This window comes from Podarcis melisellensis (assembly GCF_964234715.1).
Source record: "Podarcis melisellensis genome assembly, chromosome: 12".
In the NCBI taxonomy this organism is placed as follows: Eukaryota; Metazoa; Chordata; class Lepidosauria; order Squamata; family Lacertidae; genus Podarcis; species Podarcis melisellensis.
Genome location: NC_138544.1, coordinates 15,197,901 through 15,216,366, shown reverse-complemented (window position 1 = coordinate 15,216,366; position 18,466 = coordinate 15,197,901). Strand labels below are relative to the sequence as shown.

Sequence of the window (18,466 nt, the reverse complement as noted above, 5' to 3'; positions counted from 1 at the left end):
GAGCACTGCCACTCAAACACAGACAATTTGTGTTGAAAATAATAGACCCTCATTTCATACACTGAAAATCTGCTTATAAAAAGCAAAAGGTAGCTGTGCTAGTCCCCAAGAAAAAAACTATGAATTCCACAGCTGGAAAATACCTTTATGAGGATCAACCAATAAGTTTACAAAAATGTGGCAATTTTTCAAATTCTCTGGAAGTTTTCATCAGGCAAGGTGTTATACAAAGCAGGGAATGCTTTGTACAGCCAATCCAGAACTGTGTGGGAAGATGGATATCTGTAAAATATTCTGTTGCATTGTGCAAAATATGAGCAGGCCAGGGCTGAACTGATACTACTCTTGCTGGTACCTGTCCCGGGAAAATCAGAGGGTCACTATGTCAGGTTCCTACTGGAAGACCGGACAAATGCTAGAATGTTAGCAGTGGCAAAGTTTTTATCGGTGGTTGCAAGAACAAATGAGCCCTATATTCTAAACAAAATGCTTGTTTAACCTGGAGGTAGGCTGTATGAATTGGGTATTGATTTGTAATGATTTGTTGGGTCTCTGGACCGTAATAAAGATTGATTGATTGATTGATTGATTGATTGATATCTGTAAAGACAATTCCCACCCAAGGGGTCTAAACCAAGGTTACCACTGTGCCCAAAACATAGTATAAAACATGCCTGCCTCCTTCACCGTACATGTTGCTTCTACACTTGGAGTGACCTTGCCTGCAAGTAATAGGCTGATGCAACTAGTCTTCCATAGATTAACTAGGTTTATTTACTTAAAATACCACCCTGTCTCTTAATAAAACTTCTCCTAGATGTTGGCTTTGTGGTTAAAGTGTCTTCTGTGACAGGCTTGAGGGACTGTGTTCCTTCCTTGTGCTTAGACTAATTTATTCTATCAATCTGCACATAAAAGGAATCTTGCACTCACTACCCCTTGCTTTGTATAACATCTCATCTGATGAACAGTTCTGGAAAACTTGAAAGCTTACCACATTTTTGTGACTTTGGGGTGGGTCCTAATAAAGCTATCAGCCCAACCTCAGGATAAAGAGCTGGTATTTGTTGTCAAGCACATACCCACTATGCTGTCAAAAAACGCTCCTCGTAAATGCCAGTCATTCTTATCGTTGAGAAAGGTGATCATATGGGAGAGGAGAACATCGTTGGCTTTTTGACGACCAAAAAAGACACAAAGGCGAGTTATTCCATTTTCCATCAGGGTCTGCTTCACAATGTTTTCTGGGTCGCTCAGCAAAGTGACAACTTTCTGTTGGACCATTTCATGCAAGGCCTGAAGCTCTACAAAGAAGGACCATAGAAAAAGGTTAAGGAAAAACCAGATGTGACTGTGTTATCATCCTTGTGATGTATTATTTGCACTCAGGAATCCCTCCTTTTGTGGGTCATTATTTTTGTATTATTTAATATATATTTTTAAAACACACACACACTCATATATATAACGGCATTGGGCCATGGGTGGTCAAAGGCTATGGGTTGGGCCCACAGCATACACATCAGGGCGCAGTCACAGCCCCACATGAACTGCAACACTCGCATTGAGTTTCTATGCTTCCTTGTTCTAAACTGGTTGAGGTTATGGTATCCAATTTGCTGCACTGACAATGTCACTGCTTCTAAAGGAGTCATGTATGTCCAAATTTCAAGAGACTGAAATCTACTCCCACTATAAAAAAACTGGCAGTGATCTACCAGAGTTTTTTTGGGGGGGCAGTCCGTGATCTACTTCGATCTACCATGGACCCCCCACAATCTGCCAGTGGATCGTGATCTACCTGTTGGATGTATGTGGTTACATGTGTAAGTAGGTCAGCAAATATGCAGAAAAAGCACTATGTTAACAAGGCCCAAGAAATTCAATTTTCTAGTCATTCCTATAACTTCAAAGGTTACTCTAGGCTTGCAGCAGCTTGTGGAGCACAAGGATAAAAGACTGCCCTTCAGATGGCAGGGGAAGGGATGGTGGATAGAACAGAGAAAGAGAGAATGGGCAGAAGCAGGACCAGCATGCAATTGTGGGTAGAAAAACATTTTGATCAGGAGACGAACCACTTGTGGGGAGCTTTGTGTAGCCTTGGAGTGAGAGGTTTAGAGTAGATGCGCCACACTGAAAGTGAAGGAGCAACTAAAAGTCTCCCTATTTGCTCAATGAAATACCTTAGATTTTAGAAACTAGGAAGCAACTCTTCTTTAGAGGTACTTGCTGCACAGAACCTAAAGTTCACTCTGCAAACATTACGTTCCTCATGCACTTCAGTGTTGAGGATACACCTGTGCACTTACACCCATTGGAGGGATCTCCTTAACACTACAGTGGTACCTTGGGTTAATTAATGAATTAAGTTAATTCGTTCTGGAGGTCTGTTCTTAATCTGAAACTGTTCTTAACCGAAGCACCACTTTAGCTAATGTGGCCTCCTGCTGCTGCTGCGCCACCGCTGCAGTTTCTGTTCTCATCCTGAAGCAAAGGCTCTACTTGAGGCATGAAGAACTTCTTTCAGCCAGAAGGCTACATTACCTTATCAGCAACCTTCCAGGGACGCATGCCAGTGGTGGATGAGGCCAGAGGCAAAGGTTGATGGAAAAACTGATATGACTCTTAACCTTGTACAGTAGGCTATATTCCAGACACACAACTGCTGCAGATTTCTACCTCCCGCAAACACATCTAGCCATCCAAGCAAACAAGAGGCATTATCACAGATAAAGGTCACTCTGCCACTCTGATTGATAAGGGCTTGATAAGGGCACAAAGCAGGGCAATGGGAGTGGTGTGGCCTGGGGAGAGTCCCAAAGGCCAGTTAGAAAGGCCTGGATTGCTAAATCCGCCCCCTGTGCCTCATGTTCCCCGCTTCTGGTTTACTTGCGAAACTCTATTTGTTCAAAATATTTTATCTTCTTTGATCAGCTATTTTGAGGCTGCCTTGCAGGACAATGTTTTCTCTGTGGTCTGTCAAGTTCCACAGAGCTTTAAAATGCCAAGAAGGGTGATGGCTATCCTTAAGTCATAATTTCTTGCTAGGATGATCACCAGTCTGGTTTCCTGAAGGACTGGATAAAGGTATCCTGACTTGACTGTGACATTGGTCTTTTGGTGCCTCTTTCTCATGAAGAATTGGGAGATTATCTTAAATCCCTACTGTAGCTCTCAAGAAGCGGAAGTTCTCAGCATCCTTCTGGAATCTGAACCATAAAAATGAAAAAATTAACAGTCTCTTGAGTCTATGCATGTTCATTTGGACACAACAACCACTACATCCAATTGGGCTTACTCCCCAATAAGTCTTCATATGAGCATGAGTAAAGGAAAGTGAAAGATACATTACCAGTATCATAATTTTCGCTTGGATGTGTTGCATCATCCATTTCTTCACTATTTGGTTCATTCTCCATGTTCAAGTTTTTCAACTGGACAAGTTCTAGGAATCTCAGAGCAGTTTCTGCCAACAGTGCTATGTTTTCTGCAAATATCAGAGCAGGATGTGAGACAGATAATCCAAGTTTTTTTAAAAAAAGATTAACAACAACAGAAAAAGTGGCAATAGTTTTAAGCACAGGTGATATGTGATTAAAATGTGAAGTGTTTCAGAATAACAGCATCTTATATACTGGGACGCAGGTGGTGCTGTGGGTTAAACCACAGAGCCTAGAACTTGCCGATCAGAAGGTCGGCAGTTTGAATCCCCGTGACGGGGTGAGCTCCCGTTGCTTGGTCCCTGCTCCTGCCAACCTAGCAATTTGAAAGCATGTTAAAGTGCAAATAGATAAATAGGTACCGCTCCAGCGGGAAGGTAAACGGTGTTTCCGCGTGTTGCTCTGGTTCGCCAGAAGTGGCTTAGTCATGCTGGCCACATGACCCGGAAGCTGTACGCCGGCTCCTTCGGCCAATAAAGCGAGATGAGTGCCGCAACCTCAGAATCGGTCACGACTGGACCTAATGGTCAGGGGTCCCTTTACCTTTACTCTAGCTTACCCCTATACATAGAAAACCAAGCTTGAACTTTGCAAAATTGCTTCCTTTACCATTTTTTGGGGGGAGGGGAGGCAGGGCATGGGCAAGAGCCACCAATTAATGCCCATTTCATGTTTGTGCCATATGGACCTCTGCACTACCGTCACATTTTGTGTGAGCTCCAAGAGACCCCCCTCTCACTGACTACTGGCAAAAACAGAATTCAGGACTAGACAAACTTGTTTCAGATCCCAAAAAACCAAGGATCATTCTGGCATTCTTGTGTCAGAAGCACAAGTAGCAGGGCACACTCCTGGTTGGTTTGTTATTTTTAGAGCAGTAAGACAGGCAGATGGTAGGACCCAAACATGTTTTTGCCACTGACATTCTGGCCTATTTATTTAATTTAGACACAATAGGTCATTCTGAGAATTCCACCCCCCCAAAAAAAATTCTCATACAAGGAAAAATAAATTCAGCACTAAATAAAAATCTACATTTGCAGACACTTCCCTCTTTATTCCAGTTCTGTGATTTAAAAAAAGAAATGCAATGACATCAAAGAAAACCTTCCCCAATGCCCCCCCCCCCATCTCCCCTCTTACCAGCATAAGCCAGTCGGACAATAGTGGCTTCATCTTGGGCCAAATGTGCAATACCTGGCAAGATGTATTCTGGGTAGATATTGATATCATTACGTGGTACTTCTTTGACCAGAGCAAGAACTTTAGTGAGTGTCCTAACGGCTTCTGCCCTTACTCTGGGCACAGAGTCATTGCTGAAATGCAAGAGATAAGGCGTGATACGGTCCAGCAGAATTTCCACACTTAACCTGGGTGCCAACTGGAGAATCAGTTCCAAAGCAGCCAGCTTTGAATCACAGTATTTGAGGGTCTGAAGGCATGACGTTATCACCGACACCAAAATGACCAGCCCATTTTCCTTGGTCTCTCCTTCAGCTTTTTCGGTTTGGTCATGCCCACAGAGATTATGGATAATATTGTCCAGATCTTTACGTATAACGAGGATGCGCTCATCTGCAGATACAAAGGTCTCCTTGGCAAACTGTGCCATGTAAGGCTGGAGGAAAGTATAAAATATTTCAGGAAATGCGTTGTTTCGTTGTTGTTTCAAGTAGTCTTCAGCTGCTAAACGTTTTTCTGGTTCGCAGTGGATCATCTGGGTAACCTTCAGATAAAAGAGAGCAAAAAGAGCAAGGTGAAGGCAATGCTTTATTATTAAAGTAGGTATGGAAAATGCAATAAGCCACTGTAAATAGAGTGGATTTAGTTACCAGTTCTCTAATACTCCGGTCTTCAATTTTATTCAGGACTTGTTCAGGGGAAAAGAGGCCATTTCTATACGCCAAAAGCTGTGACAAGTCAAACAGAGGTACACCTTCTGTAAAGAGCTCAGCTATTACGCAACCTGGAAAATACAGAACAGCTTCCTGAGAATTATTTGGTAGACATCTCTTGTTTCGCCTGCTCATAACCAAAGACTATAAAAGATGGAGATGATGTCACTTGGCCACACAATCCTTTTCAAGTTCTAGCATTCAAGAAGACATCACTTCTCTCCACCTCTATAGTTCAACTTCCAGCCCTCAGTGCTCTAGTTACCAATATAGAACCATAATCCTGCACTCCAAAAACTGACATCAGGAGGCTGATGAAGACTTCAACTTGCAAAGGAACTTGCTTTTTCTAACTCTATTTCTATAATAAATACTACTACTAATAATAATAGTAAATTAGTAGTACAGTGGTACCTCGGGTTAAGAATTTAATTCGTTCTGGAGGTCCGTTCTTAACCTGAAACTGTTCTTAACCTGAAGCACCACTTTAGCTAATGGGGCCTCCCGCTGCCGCCGGAACACGATTTCTGTTCTCATCCTGAAGCAAAGTTCTTAACCCAAGGTACTATTTCTGGGTTAGCAGAGTCTGTAACCTGAAGCGTATGTAACCTGAGGTACCACTGTAGTAGTACCTCGCCCATCTGACTGGGTTGCCCCAGCCACTCTGGGCAGCTTCCAGCATATATAAAAACATAGTAAAACATTAAACCTTAAAAAGCTTCCCTATACAGGGCTTCCCTCAGATGTTTCCTAAATGTTATATAATTACTCATCTCATTAACATCTGATGGGAGGGCATTCTATTTCTTTTAAAAGAAATAGAAACTCCATCAAATTGGGGTGTGTGGGAAAAGCGTATCAACCGCATCCTTTTTTCCCCTCTGGTGTTCAAATGATCTTGGAAACCATCACTGAGAACCAGTAAGAATACGTGCAGGCTTGAAGATGTTTTACACACCCACACACCCACAAGGGATGATCAGTGGCCCAAAACAATATGACTAGGGCTGCAGTGTAGACAGAACTCTATGTGGAGTTCAAAATTGTAGATTAACCTTTACAGCCTGGAGAAAAGGAACATTCAGCACCTGTTGGCATCCATATTTCCTGCTACTGAATGAGCGAGACTATATACTACCAGTTGACTGCATTCAGAACACAATATGAACCCACATCATACACTGACAGCTAGGCAGAAAAGGTCCCTCCAAATACTGTTTATTGAAAAAGGAAAGAAAGTATGAAAATAAGCTGTTCTTCTCTAGATGTGCCTGGAGTTAGTTTCTCTGTCCTTCAGTTGACTGTAGGATTTCTCAACCAAGGTAAGAACCATTGTTTCCTGAAGCAGAAACAATAAAGGGCTACCCAGCATGATGAAGCCCCCAAACCTGCATGTAGATTCACATCACTTAGGAAGAATGACAGTAGTGCAAATTAACTGTCAGCACCAGGGCAAGATGTCCGGCCTCTAAATAGTAAGAAGACATTGACGCCAACAAAAAAATATTGTGGATCATGAAATTATAAGGTTTCTTGTGAGCATGTTTTACAATTTCGCTAATGTATCAGGGGCTAACTCATGTGACCAATCCTCCCACTATAGCCCACAAGCTTAATGTGGAGACCCCATTGGAACAAAAGTAGCCACATGGATCTGACACCAGGAAGTGCTTTCAGATTGCTTCCAGACAGGTGTTTCTGGGGGAATGGTGTTCATTATGCATTCAATACAATGCTATTGACATCAAAATACCGCTCCATATTTCCTCCCCCCACCTTTAATCAGGATTTTCCAGAAAAGGGGAAATCCTGCAAGTTACAATGCCCTATTGCAATGTCTCAATAGCCTTTTTGTAATATTAAGCCCACATCTGGAAGCACCCTGAGAGGCATAGAAATTAGCCCAGTATGAATCACCATTAAAATACAGAGATGCTACTGTTATTCAGTGTACTTCACAACTATAGAAATTAGAGTAAGTCTCCTGGGACAGTACCATTTCAGAACGCAGATGAGAGAATGGCATGCTTGTTTGTTTTAAAAAATACAAGGAAGCAAACAAACAATACCACCATTCTAAATGGGAAAAACTAGCATACTGGGGAGAAGGCTAAGCTAGGACCCTTGATACTTGCAAGTTTTCTATACGCAATGATTTTATTCTGATTTTTACACGGAGCAGCTTTCAATGATGCATTTTCCCATTACATTCTGAAGTGGTATGATTACAGGAGAGATGTACTATATGTTATTTTTTTATATATACTTTGGCTGGACAAATGTGGAGCTTAATTGTTTGCAAGCCTCCTGCTAAACATTATACTTTGCTAATCACAGGAAGACTTGAGAATTCACAAGGAATGATAAGAATTATCATGCAGACTAATGTGACTGTGAAGTAAAACCTGTACAGTGGTACCTTGGTTCTCAAACACCTTGGTACTCAAACAACTTGGAGCCCAAACACTGCAAACCTGGAAGTAAGTGTTCCGGTTTGCAAACATTTTTCGGAAACCAAAGATGCTCTGTTTTGTGTTACGCTTCCGATTTGAGTGCCACAATTCGGTTTCGAGTGCCACGCTTCTGTTTTGAGTGTTATACTTCCGATTTGAGTGCCACTTCCCTTTCGAGTAACACACTTCCCTTTTGAGTGTTACGCTGAGGTCTGTCTGTTTTTGCTATTTATTTTGCATTTTTGTTCTTGTAGCTCTTTTTGTTTGTTTTTCTGACTGTGTGGAACCTAGTTCTGCTACTGATTGATTGTGTGACTGCAGTACATTGTTTATTGCTTTCATTTTATGGATCAATGGTCTCGTAAGATAGTAAAATTCTTGTTAAATGCTTAGGGGTTTTAGGGGTTGTTTTTAAAAGTCTGGAATGGATTGATCCATTTTGCATCACTTTCTATGGGAAAGCACGCCTTGGTTTTGGAACTCTTTGGTTTTGGGATGGACTGCCGGAACGGATTAAGTTTGAGAACCAAGGTACCACTGTAGTTCTATGCTGTATCTCATACATTATATCTGGAAAAGGTTGGTGGTTTTAGTTCATCACAAGATTGCACTAAGTTCCCTACTCCTCCCCCAGAAATCAGAAATCAACACTTTCTATGAAGGCACAGCTTATGCACGTCGTTTAATTGATCACTTTAAAGTACCTGCAGAAAAGATGTCCATTGCACGCTTTAGTTCCCCCCTGCTTCGTTGATTACTGTTAGCCAAGTCCACCAAGGGAGTGGAAGGATCTCTCATATTCTCCAGTTCCGTTGCAAATATGCTGCCATCAACAAAGCGCTCTGGAGCAATGTAGCAAGTCCTCCTTCTTGACGTATCAAAGAAATAATTGAAATCAGCAGGGTTGTCTTCAGGAAGGTAGGTTGGTTTAAAACTAGCAAAATCTGTTAGAAGGACCCAGTTCCAGCTGGTCACCATGACATTTTCAGTTTTGATGTCTCCGTGACGGACCCCAGACCTGTGTGCTTGGTCCACTGCAGTCAAGATCTGGAAGGCTATCCACCGTTTCTCAATGTTGTTCAGGAAGGGACGAGTACTAATACGGTCATAGAGATTATCTCGTACATACTGCCTGAAAAGCATGGCTGCTTTTTCAGATAATGTGGCCTTCTGGAAGGGAAGACAGTTTTGCGCAGAATTCAACCTTATTTTCAGCTCCTCCAGCTCCTGCTTGTAACTAGTTAACGGTAAAGTTGGATCTTGAATTGCAAACACCTTGACGACCACCAGACCTTCTCTGTGCTTGGCTCGGGCAACTTTAAAAAACCGAGTACTGCCCAAGCTTTTGTCATATTCAAAGTCATGGATGTCTGAGAAATAGCTGTCAACGGAGAGGATCTGAGAAGGGGCAATACCAGCCAGCTGGTTCCCCATGGCAGACCTTTAGTTCTTCGTCACAACTCTGCCTAAAAAAGACAAGAGGGCGATTTGTTCATCTCAGCTGCATTGCTCTTCACAAACGACACACAATACATAATTTCATTTTGAAACACACAAATTACTATTAAGTGGCTCTATTTTAAATATTTTATAAGTAATAATTTGTTTTTAATGTCTTGTTTTATTAATGTTATTAAACTGAGTCCACATATGTACCAATTTGATTTAAAATATCAATTAGAAAGTGTAGAATGGGACGGCAAGTCGATATAGAGCCCAGTTGCTGGAAATCACGTGGGCATAGTGCTATTGCACTATCCTGCTTTTGGGCTTCTTATAGGACTCTGCTTGGCCACTGAAAGAACAGGATGCTGGACTAGGTGGGTCATAGGACTGCAGAGTTGGTCTAGGTGGGTCATAGGACTGCGCACTAACCCATCGAGTCACCTGAGGCTGTTATGTCCCCTTATGTTCCCATTTTGCACAACGTGTCTGAGATCACAGCATTTAATAACCCAAAGGCTCCCACTTCCCTTAACACAGAATATTTAATAGGGCAGCCTTTTCCGAACCGGTGCCCGCCAAGACGCTGCTGGACTACAACTCCCATCAGGCCTGACCATGGGGCCATGCTCACTGGGGCTGATGCGAATTGTAGTCAGTCTAAAAATATTTGGAAGGACCAGGCTGTGCAAATGCACCACTTTCCCAAGCAGCCTCCTAGAAACATTCCCATGGCAAGCCATGGCCATTTTCTACCACAGCATTTCGCACCTCTCCCGCCTTTTAACTTTACACCCAGATATTCTATGGAATCCCGCTATGGGTCCAAGCATATAACAATGATTTAAAAAAGATTCACTCTAGCTTTCTGAGACGTATTCTTGGACTCCCAGCTATGATCAAATATGAAACAATGTGTGCAGAAATAGGCATACACACAATGGAATATTGGGCATGGTCCACCTCAATAAAGTATTGGTTACGCTGCCACTTCCGCTGCCCTCCATCAAGTCTGCTCGCTGATTTGCTCAAAGACTCCTATAAATCAAGATGGTATCAGCACCTCGAAAAAAAGATTGAATCTTTAGGCGTCGAGCTGGAGTCCCTGTACAATTCTAATGAGCAATATATTTCCCATAATATCCTAACTAGACTAAAGGATGTCGAGAGACAAAATATTATGGCAGCTGTAAACAAAATTTGCTCCCCCATATTCTATGAATTAAATATCTTAGATAGCAGAGCCAATTACGTCACTAAACTAATAATCCCAGCCCAACGTAGGGCTTTTATGCTGGCCCGCTTGAATGTTTTTCCCTCAGCATTTGTCAGGGGAAGATATCAAAACATTCCTAGAAACAAGAGACTCTGCAGATGCTCTATGAATGTCCCGGACACTGTAGAGCATATTCTCCTTCATTGCCCATTGTACAGTACGCTCCGTCAACGCGTGCTGTCCCCTCTCTTGGGTGGTCTGGAACCGCAGCAAGGTGAATGTGTGGGATTCTACCTATCCGACGTTGACCAAAGGGTAACGGCGGGGGTAGCCGAGTTTTTGGCAGCAGTCCTCCAAGGAGCAGGTTAACAAGGAAAACCACTGACTCTATATGTATATATATATATGTACTTAGCAAACTGCTGCCTTTTTATATATATTTCAAGGCTTTTATATGTTATTTTCTCTTTTAAGGTTTTATTTCCATAATGCCTAATAAAGGTTTGATAAAGTAAAGTAAGTAACTTTACACCTCTTCCCTCAGTTTCCTTCTAAGATTCATCTTTGAAGATTTTATTACACACACACACACATTTTATTATACACACATATACAGGGTGAGTCTTTTAAAAGAGGCACCATGGAACATGTGTACTCTGTACCCACAAGGACTCATCCTGTGTTTGTGTACACACACACACACACACACACACACACACACACAGTGCTTTTTTCTGGGGGGACGCATACCCCTAAACATTTTGTGAATCTTTGTGCAGTACTTTTGTCCATTTATTTATTTTTCCCAATCTGAAGTATGAAATGGTGATTTTCTCGAGTCAAAATGAGAGTAGCTTTAAACATCTTTTTAGGGGGGGAAAGCACTGTACACACACACACACTCTCTCTCTCTCTCACACACACACACACACACATATATATATACACACACACACACACACACACACACACACACACACACACTCTCTCTCTCTCTCTCTCTCTCTCTCTTCTGGAGCAGTTTCCCAAACTTCTTGGACTACAACTCCCATCATCCTTAGCTAGCAGGACAGTAGTCCAGGGATGATGGGAGTTGTAGTCCTAAAAACACAGCTGGCGACCCAAGTTTGGGAAACCCCGCTCTGTGGCGCCTCAGATTCAAGGAGACGAAGCCAAGGCACCATCACGCTGGTCAACATTTCTATTTGCCATGCCCAGCGGTCGGCCATGAATGAGCCCGTCAGTCAGTCCGTCCGTCCGTTCTCCCTCCCTCAGAAAACACCACTTCCTGCTCCTTGACATCCCTTTGCAGTATTGGGGGGAGAGAAAGGGAGGGCTTCACGAAGGGTCCCCCAATAAAAGGGGGCCCGCCATAGCGCTGGGGACCCCTCAAAAGCGAAGTCCCTCCTCCCAACAGGGGCGGCGTGTGGGTCCTCCTTGCGCCCTTTTACCTCAGGCGCTTTCCCGCCGCCTGAGGCGAGGCGTGAGGGAGAGAGCGCGAGCCTTCCCGCCGCGACTCACCGCCTCTCCTCAGCTAGCCCCGCCGGGGAGGGGGGGGGGAGGCCAGGGCCGCGCTTGCCCCCAGCGCTCTCGGCTCCTCGGCCGCCGCCGCCGCCGCCGCACGGGAAACCGGTAAGCATTACACAAGAGGAAGGAGGCGGCGCGGCCGCTGAGCTCACATCCTGGCGGGGAGGGAAAAGGAGGAGCCGGCGGAGTCGGAGGCCGGCGCTTGCTTGGACGCTGCTGGCCCTCCCGCGGCGGCCTCATCGGGAAGCCAGGCTCTTCCCGCTCCCAGACGGCATCTCTCGGAGGGGGGGGGGAACAATCAATCAATTATTTATTTATTTATTTATTATTTATTTATTTTAAAGATATTTATTAAAGTTTCAAGAAAGATTACAAAAAAGTTGCAAAATAAGAAAAGAGAAAAAAAGGAAAAAAATTACAAAATGCAGAAAAAACGAAAAACAATTAAAACCAAACCAATCTTTTCGTATCTTATCTTTCGTTTACTTGTTTCCCTGACCTCCTCACACCTCCCTTTTTTGTATTCCAGTTCAGTTAGTTAAATCAGCAAATCCTTTCCCTCCTTGTTTTTATCTTATTCCTCTACCTTGATGTATTATATCTTTACATTCTCATCTGATAACAATCCATTTTTACATACTCCTTTATAACATTGCTGCTAGAACCACTTAACGTCATGCCAACATCATTCTAACATTCATTAATTTTGCAGTGTTTATGTAGATAGTCTTTAAATTTCTTCCAATCTTCTTCCACCAACTCTTCTCCCTGGTCTCGGATTCTGCCGGTCATTTCCGCCAATTCCATATAGTCCATAACTTTCATCTGCCATATTTATTTATTTATTATATATACACACACTTACTTACTTACTTACTTTATTTATTCATTTATTTATTTACTGCTCCTAGGGGCGGAAAACAAATTATTATTATTATTATTATTATTATTATTATTAATTAATTTGCTGCTCCTAGACGGCCTCTCATAGAACACGAAGAAACGGGGTGGGGAACAAACTAAATAATAATAATAGTTGCTGTTATTATTATTTGCTGCCCCCCGACGGCCTCTCTCAGAACACGAAGAAACAGGGAACAAAATAATAATAATAATAATAATAATAATAATAATAATAATAATAATAATAGTTATTTGTTGCATGAAGAAACGAAGCGAGGAACGTAATAATAATAATAATACTTGCTGTTATTATTTGCTGCATGAAGAAACGGGAGGAGGAACGATAGAAGAGGAGGAGGAGAAGTTGTTTGCTGCATGAAGAAACAGGCAAAAAACACTATAATAATAAGAGTTATTTTCTGCATGAAGAAACGGGGCGAGGAATGCAATAATAATAATAAGAGTTATTTTCTGCATGAAGAAATGGGTTAAGTAACGCGTGAAGAAATTATTATTTGCTGCTTCCAGACAGCCTCTCTCAGCACGAAGAAACGGGGCGGGGAATGGTAATGATAATAAATACATTATCATGGAGACATAGAGATGGAAGGTACCCTGAAGATCTTCTAGTCCCACCCCCTGCAATACAGGAATATGCTGGTGCCTACTGTGCAATGCAAATAGGGGCCTCCTATTTCATGATGATAATGATAATTTTATCATTTATACCATGCCCATCTGACTGGGTTGCCCTAACCACTCTGGTTGGCTTCTAGCATATACAAAAATAAAACATTGAACATTAAAAAGCTTCCCTATACAGAGCTGCTTTCAGATGTCTTCTAAAGGCTGTATAGTTATTTTTCTCCTTGACTTAAGGGGGTCGCATAACTCCACACCCTCCCAACATTTCTTCGAATAAAATAGGGACATTTCTGCAATGAAAAAAGGGACATCCTAAGGAAAAGCTGGACATTCCGGGATCAAGTCAGAAACCAGGACAGCTTCTGTAAATCCGGGACTGTCCCTGAAAAATAGGGATATTTGGAGGGTCTGCGGCTGCCCCTTATGGGAATCAAACCTGCGACCTTGGTGTTATCAACATGAGGCTCTAACCAACTGCACTAGGGATATCATAATCATTATTGTTATAATGTTTTAATTTAATTAATAATAACCGGACATGGGCCACTGACAGGAAAGACAGGAGTCCGCCCCAATCCCTATTACATTTATATCGTTATAGGATTTTGATTGGGGTTTATAGTCTGGATGTCATCTCCCAGGCCGCTTTGAGGCTTTGGTTTTCCTATCTGTAATGGGATTCTGTAGTAGGAAACGAGACTTTGAAAGAAGTTGTGCTAGTTTCTCTGTTAATTTTTTTTATTTGTTTATTACATTTGTATGCTGTCTTAGCTGTTTGTGGTAGATAAGATAAAGGTAAAGGGACCCCTGACCATTAGGTCCAGTCGGGACTGACTCTGGGGTTGCGACGCTCATCTCACTTTATTGGCCGAGGGAGCCAGCGTACAGCTTCCAGGTCATGTGGCCAGCATGACTAAGCCACTTCTGACAAACCAGAGCAGCGCATGGAAACGCCGTTGACCTTCCCGCTAGAGCGGTACCTATTTATCTACTTGCACTTTGACATGCTTTCGAACTGCTAGGTTGGCAGGAGTAGGGACCGAACAACGGGAGCTCACCCCATCACGGGGATTCGAACTGCCAGCCTTCTGATCGGCAAGTCCTAGGCTCTGTGGTTTAACCCACAGCGCCACCCGCATCCCATCCTTGCACAGATAGTTGAAGATAAATATTTCCTTGTCAGGCTGGCAACAGTTGAACAACAAGTATTACATACATACTTTAATGAATGCGAGCAGAATTGAGGCTGCCTCCTGCAAATGAAGTCATCTGCAGTTGTCTGGTTTTTAAAAAAGAGGTCTGTCCTTCCTTTAGTTTTTTCACAACTGGAAGGCACTCTGGGTCCCTAAAAATTTCAGCTGCCCCTTTTTGCCCCCTTTCCAGTTCTATAGTACCCTTTTTTAGATACTGCAACCAGAGCTGTACACTGTATTCCAGCTGTGGTTTGCACCATAGATTTGTGATAGCAACAGCTTTGTTTTCAAGCCCTTTCCCAATAGTCCCCAACAATTCCTCTTTTTGCTGCAGTTGCTGCATGCTGGGTCAACATTCCCATTGTGCTATCTGCCATAACCTCAACATCCATTTCAAGGATACGTTCTAGCAGGCAAAAACAGGGCTTGTCCACACTTCTCCTGTGCTTTCTAGGCATGCGCCCAAGCCATTTTGCATTCCCCCCCCCCTGCAGCTTTCTCCTGGAAAACATGTTCTATGCCACTGAATCAGAACTTTAATTTTGGCCACAAGATGGCTGTATTTTCCTAAAATGCGGAAGTACCTATGCTCTGTATAATATGTCTCTGTTCCATCAGGTGTTAAAAAATTAAGCCGCTTAGAAATCCTTATCAAAGGATTTTGGGTGTTGCATCTAGCTAACGTCAGGACAGATGTCTGAAGGGATTATTATTATTTCCAAGTAGGGTAATATAAATTTCAAAATGAGGGCTGTAGATGGGTATCTGTCATGAGGGACCTGAGAGGCAAGCACCCCAGAGTGTGCTTGATATACAGTATGCAAGCTTGTATAGGTGAATCAGTAACTTTAAGAAAAATAATAATCTAACTTCAGCATCTAGCCAAAAACAAATAATACGGCAACTACATTTTCATTTCTCTCTTACCCCACCCCAAAGTGCATGATTCACATGTTCTTATTAGTGGTGCTAATTTACAACACCTGGGATTAAAACGGTGGGCATTTTAAGTTGTTTCTACATTCCTATAAAAACCCAGTTAATATAGGCTGGAGGTGACATTTGTTTATTTAGTTATTTTGTATTATCCATGGCTGGCATGCACAGCTCGTATGCAGCAGGAGCCGTGCATTCAGTATTGCCTTTAGCTGTACATTCAATATAACATCCCACTTCCTCTTGAACTTCTGGTGTCTACTGTTTATTCCAGCCGGTATTTTAACTGAATTCTGTCATGGTTTTAACTCAATCTTATTCTCATTGCATTGAGTTTCATGTACACTGTTTAGAGACAAATGTAATTTAGCGAAAGATAAAAATCAATATGTCACTGCCAATTGATTAGTCAAGTTGTCTACCCATCTTTCTAAAGACCAGGTTTGTGGCAATTATTCTGATTTAAACAAAATTGCAGCATCAGCCTAACCTGGGTATATTGGCAGAAGAATGGTCCATGAGGCAACCGGTGTTGTGATGGGTGTTGACTCAGCTTTCTGATTTGTTTTTCCTTGTGTTTGCTGGTTGCATTGTTATTCCATGTCCTGTGTTGTGCATCCCCCATAGCTTTTCAACACCTGGGATTAAAAAAATCCAAAATCAGTTTTTATGCAAATATAGAAGTACACACACACACACACACAATTGTATTTTCTTTGCTATATTTCATGCATATCTACTAAGATCAAACTACCTGCAATACTTTTAACTGAGTACCGGTATATCCACCAATGCAATGCAGGATCCAGTGTGCCATCTATAGCTCTGGCTTTGATGCCACCAGTACTGACTCTAGAAGCAGCCACAGTGGCTGCACAAATGGTATTTCCTTTTGGATTCGAGGGACTTATTTTCAGCAGACTTGCAAATTAAGCTAGGGTAGCGGTGGTGGCAATATAGACTATAATAGCCCCTTTGCTATTTGAACCACCTTCCTCTGTACACCTTTTAATCATTGCCTCCTCTTTTCTTGCTACTTTCTTTCCTGCATCTGTTGCTCCTTCTTAATGCTCTCCTGCATTCATCACATTTCTTTTGAAAATAAAAAAATTAAAATAATTTTTAAGTTTCTGCAATTGTGCTTAACTCCCTAATCCCCCCCCCCAAAAAAAAACCAACAACTGGGAAACAGTGTGATTTGAGTTTGGGAAATGAATCATTTGCAGGTCAAATGCAAGTGGGTAGGAGGAAACCACCTTAAAAGGTAAAGGTAAAGGTACCCCTGCCCGTACGGGCCAGTCTTGCCAGACTCTGGGGTTGTGCGCCCATCTCACTTAAGAGGCCAGGGGCCAGCGCTGTCCGGAGACACTTCCGGGTCACGTGGCCAGCGTGACAAAGCTGCATTTGGCGAGCCAGAGCCGCACACGGAAACGCCGTTTACCTTCCCGCTGGTAAGCGGTCCCTATTTATCTACTTGCACCCGGAGGTGCTTTCGAACTGCTAGGTTGGCAGGCGCTGGGACCGAGCAGCGGGAGCGCACCCCGCCGCAGGGATTCGAACCGCCGACCTTTCGATCGGCAAGTCCTAGGCGCTGAGGCTTTAACCCACAGCGCCACCTGCGTCCCACCTTAGGAAATGCTAAATTAAAAAGGAGCTTTCAATAATGTTGGGAGAAGCAGGAGCTTTTTTAAAGCACAACAAATAGGGGAGCCTTCACTAACGGAAGTCTACAATTCTCAGCACAGTTTGACCAGAATTTCACATCTCAATTGTGGGATTGTAATATGGAATGTAATACTATATCAAATACTGTGTGGTACCACACTTATCATTTTGATTCGAGCTGACTGCAGAAGAACAATGCTTCAGCATAGGTACCAAAGGACCCCAATCCATATATGACTATTCTGAAATGAATTCTGACTATTCTGAAATGAATTTTGCTCCATTCCATTCTAAAAGCTAGATACAAACTAACTGGACCTGCATACACATTTTGAGATTCCTGAACTGGTTGATGTGGAGGACAATATTAAGGGCCATGCTTAATGAGTAATTTGCCAGGGATGGTTTAGAAAGCATACATTCTCATAGAAAAATGGGCTCATATGTATGCTTTTAGAGGTGATGGTTATTCCTGGTCTGGTGAGCAGAAATACAGGTTAATATATTTTGCTCTTGGTCTCTTTCACCTGACACCAATCTGTCTTTTAAACAGAAAATTTGCATTTCCTCCCACACAGTCAAATCTCCTCTCCTACTTTTATCTTTTGCAGTAATGAATAAAAGAGCAGCTGTCACAGCCATTGAAGCAGCTTAACAAGGAACAGCACTTCTGATTTTAAGGAGTGTCTTGAGGAAGATATTAGTCAATGTTTCTCAAACACATACGGTAAATCATAGACTATAGGGAGAAAACCACCACCACTCTTTCACTGGTTTCCCAGAAGTGAATCTGGCACTGACACCAGGAAACGGCTGGCAATCTTGGTTTCTCTCACTCGCCTCGGATTTCAAATAGCACCTGAATTCCCTAGAGATATGTATATATAATTGTAAAAAAAAAATTATCATGAGCATACAGCTGTGCTTTGCCTCTGGCTTATAAAATGGTGTTAAATATGTTTGTTCTGAATATTTAGGGTTTTTGGATAGGTGTTCATTGTTTGTAACCATAAATTACTGGGCTGAGGCAGAACTAGATGTGGGAATTGGAAGGACCACTCGCCTCACTGATACAGGAAGCAACTCACCAATCCAGCATTTGATTTGGTGGTTGGTCTGCCCATAACACAAACTATTACCCTTAGTATGT

At 42.5% G+C, this 18,466-nt stretch overlaps 1 protein-coding gene across 2 annotated transcripts in view; it reads right to left on the bottom strand.

The window, feature by feature from the left end:
• PIK3R4 (phosphoinositide-3-kinase regulatory subunit 4) overlaps positions 1 to 12,090 on the bottom strand; it is a 31,142-nt gene extending 19,052 nt beyond the window's left edge. The window contains exons 1-6 of one of the 2 annotated variants that reach the window (XM_081882913.1): positions 11,969 to 12,090; positions 8,493 to 9,254; positions 5,273 to 5,406; positions 4,584 to 5,166; positions 3,353 to 3,487; positions 1,083 to 1,304 (exon numbers count right to left, since the gene is read on the bottom strand). In XM_081882913.1, the coding sequence (XP_081739039.1) occupies positions 1,083 to 1,304; positions 3,353 to 3,487; positions 4,584 to 5,166; positions 5,273 to 5,406; positions 8,493 to 9,222 (1,804 nt within the window). In that variant the 5' untranslated portion in view covers positions 9,223 to 9,254; positions 11,969 to 12,090. Of the gene's footprint in view, positions 1 to 1,082; positions 1,305 to 3,352; positions 3,488 to 4,583; positions 5,167 to 5,272; positions 5,407 to 8,492; positions 9,255 to 11,898 lie in introns of both variants that reach the window. The other variant, XM_081882912.1, reaches the window with a different exon arrangement.
• Between the last annotated feature and the right edge of the window lie 6,376 nt (positions 12,091 to 18,466).